The sequence below is a fragment of the Gekko japonicus genome, unplaced genomic scaffold (genome assembly GCF_001447785.1).
Source record: "Gekko japonicus isolate JY-2015 unplaced genomic scaffold, Gekko_japonicus_V1.1 scaffold1885, whole genome shotgun sequence".
NCBI classification, from domain to species: domain Eukaryota; kingdom Metazoa; phylum Chordata; class Lepidosauria; order Squamata; family Gekkonidae; genus Gekko; species Gekko japonicus.
In genome coordinates, this window is record NW_015171560.1 from 279,866 (window position 1) to 284,525 (window position 4,660).

The window sequence follows — 4,660 nt, forward strand, 5'->3', positions numbered from 1 at the left end:
GTAGAAGATCCCGCAGGGCCCTGATCTCTTCTGGGAGCTCGTTCCACCAGTATGGAGCTGCCACTGAGAAGGTCCTGTTTGTTGACATTATTCACCAACACTCAAGGTGGATCACACAGGATGTGTCAATGAAGTCTACAGGATGAGGCATCTGATGAGCCATGTAGAAAGCCTAGTAAATCTCTGAATCCCATTGCCAGGGGTCAACGCAGTGGAGGACCTTGGCCTGTTGTGTACGGTTGCCAGCTCCGGGCCGGGAAACACCTAGAGATTTTTGGGGGTCAGGTTTTTAATGGGGAGGGACCCCAGCGGGGTACAATGTGGAGTTCACCCTTCAGAGCAGCCATTTCCCCCCCCCCCCCCACGGGACTGATCTCTGTAGGCTGGAGATCAGTTGTAATACCAGGAGATCTCCAGTCCCCATCTGGAGGTTATAAAAGGACCCGGAACACAGCCAAATCAGTACAAGGGAGTATAAACGCTATGTAGCCCTAAGCGACTCTAAAATAGAGACTTTATTATACTAACAAATGTCTAAAGACTGAAGAAGAATGGTAACAACAATTCTTACAATCAATGTTACAACTATAGCAGTTACATTTGAATGATCACCTTTGTTAATATTATTCACCTGGAAGCCCGTCTCTGTGGATTGTCATACACCAGACCAACGTTCCCTCTAAGCTGTGGAGTCTTGTGAGCAAAAATTCTACTCTGTGAGCGACTGGCATTCAAGTTGTGAGCGAGCGATTTGGCTGCTGCAGAAATTAGTTTGCTCTGGAGCCGTCCTTCCTGAGCAAAGACAAAAATGTGTGAGCTGGAGGCTAAAAAACTGTGAGCTAGCTCACACTAACTCAGCTTAGAGGGAACACTGCACCAGACTGTGAACCCTTCCAGGGTCCCATGTTATCATGTGGGATTGTCCTTTTTGTGAAATGGTACATTGACTGATACAACAGACACGATTGATAAAGACCTCGAAACAAGGTCACATCCGGAATCCTTGTCTCATGATAAAAAAATTATTGATTCCACGGCCGCATACAGAGTCCGGAGCCGCGTTACTTGTGCAATGTTTACATCGCCCCTGCAACTGTTTACACTACATGGCTCCTTTTGTGGGCAGTTTAACGTTTTGAGCTGGATTCTTGTGCGGTGTTTACATCGCCCCTGCAACTGTTTACACTACATGGCTCCTTTTGTGGGCAGTTTAACGTTTTGAGCTGGATTTCATCTACGATTCTTCATTGGATGTTTATGTTGTAACATTGATCGTAAGATTTATTGTCACCATTCTTGTTGGGTCTTTAGACATTTGCTAGTATAATAAAGTTTCTATTTTAGAGCATCTTAGGGCTACACTCCCATCTGGAGGTTGGCAATCTTACCTCTGTGCCATGTAGTTCCCCCCCCCCCCAAGAAAACTGACTGGCCACTATTTGACACACGATGCTGGACTAGATGGACCACTGGTCTGATCCAGCAGGGCTCTTCTGATGTTCTTATGAAGGCCTCAGCCTCTATGCTCTGTTGTTGACTGTCCAGAGGAATTGGTTGGCCACTGCGTGAGACAGGATGCTGGACTAGATGGCCCACTGGTCTGATCCAGCAGATCCTGTCTGATGGACCGCTGGTATGATCTCTGTCTTATGTTCTTATGAAGGCCTTGGCCTCACTGCCCTGTTGTTGGCTGTCCAGAGGAATTGGTTGGCCTCTGTGTGAGACAGGATGCTGGACTAGAGGGACCCTCACTGGTCTGATCCAGCAGGGCTCTTCTGAGGTTCTGATCAGGGGAAGACCTCGGCCTCTCTGCTTTGTTATTGGCCCTCCAGAGGAGCTGGCTGGCTGCTGTGTGAGACACGATGCTGGACTAGATGGACCACTGGTCTGATCCAGCAAAGGCCTGCTCCAATGTTCTTCATTTCAGGAGGGGATCCATGTTGGTCTGCAGTAGATAAGCTAAATTTGAGTCCAGTAGCCCCTTAGAGACCAACAAGTTTTGGGGTGTAAGCTTTGGGGAGTCAAAGCTCCCTTCGTTAGAAGGTATCCAATGATGGGAGTTTTGACCCTCGAAAACTTTTTGCCCCCCAAATCTTGTTCTCTGGGGGGCTACTGGACTCGAATCTGGCTCTTATCACCTTATCTTCACAGCCGTGCTCCCTTTCTTAAAGCACCTTCCGTGTGGTGAAGGGATGTAACCCAGAGGAGCATATACATCCCTTCCCCCATCTTAAAGCCCAGGAAAAGCTGACTCCCTTAAGTCATGGCAGTGCCTGTGGCCTATAATTCTTGTTTCTGGAATCTTAACACAGCAGGGGTTCGTAGTGTGCTTACATTTTTGATGAAATATACAGGTTTGACCAGCAGGCAAGGCATTTCTTGCCAGTGGATGCAAATTGCGGGTATACGTGTACATTCCTGCAGTCTCACGCCTCTCCCAAGCAGTGTTCCCTCTAAGCTGAGTTAGTGTGAGCTAGCTCACAGTTTTTTAGCCTCCGGCTCACAGATTTTTGTCTTTGCTCAGGAAGGATGGCTCCAGAGCAAACTAATTGATGCAGCAGCCAAATCGCTCGCTCAACATTAATGCCAGTAGCTCACAAAGTAGAATTTTTGCTCACAGGGCTCCACAGCTTAGAGGGAGCATTGCTCCCAAGCAGGGCTCTTTTTGTAGAAAAAGCCCAGCAGGAACTCATTAGCATAATAGGCCACACCCAACAGCAGAAACTCAGCACATTAGGCCACACCCCTGACAGCACAGCTCATTAGCACATTAGGCCGCGCTCCTATGTTACCAGAAGTGTGATCATCCAGCCACACCCACCTTTTGCTTCTTATTCTTTTTACCTTGTTTGTTGTCAAAACCCAAGGCTCTTTTGGTAGCAGGAACTCCTTTGCATGTTAGGCCACACACCCCTAATGTAGCCAATCCTAATGAGTTTCTGCTGTTGGGTGTGGCCTATTATGCTAATGAGTTCCTGCTGGGTGTGGCCAACTCGGGAGCCAGCCGAAACTCCGTTCCTGTGTGTTCCTGCCCCAAAATAGCCCTTCTCGCAAGTATCAGCCAGATCCCAAGAGTGGCTTGCAGTGGAACAGTCTTGCATCGTATGCCTCAGAAGCGGCCTGGGGTTTCCTAGCCTTGGGACGGTGAATGGGTGGCTCAGTGACAGAGCATCTGCTTCGCACGCAGAAGGTTCCAGGTTCAGTTTTGTGGCATCTCCAGTGAAAAGGATCAGGTGGTAGGTGATGTCAAAGACCTCTGCCTGAGACCGTGGAAAGCCACTGCCAGCCTGTGTAGACAATACTGACTTTAATGGCTCAGTTGTCTGACTCAGTATAAGGTATCTCCATGTGAAGGGCCATGGCTCAGTGACAGAGCATCTGCTTGGCAGGCAGAAGGTCCCCGGTTCAATCTCCAGCATCTCTAGTTAAAAGAATTTGACAGAAGGTGGTGCGAAAGACCTCTGCTTGAGACCCTGGAAGAGCAGCTACCAGTCTGGGTAGTCAATACTGACCCTGATGGCCCAGTGGTCCGATTCAGCGTATGGCAGCTGTGTGTTCTCCCTGTATCCATTCGCGTCTCTGCCATGTGAAGGGAGGCTTTCATTCTGAGTAGCGCCAGGGCAATGCTTGAACTGGGGCAGTAACCCTTACCCATCAAAGGAAGATGAGTCAAAAAGTTGTTGGTTTTAATTTGCGGGGAGACGTTACGAGAGAGTTGGGGAGCAGCAGTCCGCCAAGATGATTCACTGACGCTTTCTCCGTATTTCCCCCCCACTTCCAGGTGAAATAACAAAGGGCCCAGGTAAGCCTCTTTATTTTGCCTTTTCGCTCTCCTTCTCTCCCATCCCCGTGAGCCAGGGAGTCCGTGCTTTGTCAGCGTTAAGATGAAAGGGTTTTTTTAAAGCCTCTTGGAAGATGTAGCTAAGACAGGTGAAGAGACCCAGAAATGACCGATGTTCTTCACAGCTTGGGGCAAGGAGATCAGAGGCGCAGGGAGGAGCTGGACCGTGCAGTTTCTCAGCAGGTGTTAAAAGTTCTTGCAAGGGAAACCTACTGACGTAGGTACTGAATCCACATCAGCAAATCAACACAAAGCCGCTTCGGTTTAGCTCAGAGTTTCCCAACCTGTGGGTCCCCGGAACCAAAAGCGGGTCGTAAATCCTCTGGAATTGGGTCGTGGGCCAGCCCTCCCTCATGGCCTCCCCTGCCCTTTCCGTTGCTCTCTTTTGTATTTTGGAAACCAAGATCCGTCCCTGGAAACAGTCTCTTCTATGTCATACATTAGTTGGTATTTTTTCTCCACTCTATGTATGTGATGACTGGGTCCGACGTGTCTTGATGGTTACTAGAGTGAGTTTCCTAGGGAGGATTAGAGGAAGCAATAAGTGGGGACCCGCGATACTCCCGGGGGGGGGGATATTCCCCGACGCACAGCTCCCAGCTGCTGGGCCCACCAAGCCTTCTCCCCCACCCCCCGTCAACAGCGGGGAGGCACAGCACATGTGTAGAGAATGCTCTTTTACTTTTGGGGGGATTTAAGTATCCCCGGTATAGTTTTTCTACATTTCAGATTTTCTTCATTTCAGACTTTTCTGCACACCCAAGGAGTGCCCCAAGTGTGCAGGGAAATCTCTTTGCCTCCCAGATGTGCAGATTTAGA

General features: G+C 49.2%; 1 protein-coding gene across 1 annotated transcript in view; it reads left to right on the top strand.

The window, feature by feature from the left end:
* LOC107117584 (receptor-type tyrosine-protein phosphatase alpha-like) overlaps positions 1–4,660 on the top strand; it is a 155,405-nt gene that overhangs the window by 86,481 nt on the left and 64,264 nt on the right. Inside the window, exon 3 of the mRNA XM_015419729.1 lies at positions 3,782–3,865. Coding sequence (XP_015275215.1) covers positions 3,782–3,865 — 84 coding nt within the window. The remainder of the gene's footprint in view (positions 1–3,781; positions 3,866–4,660) is intronic.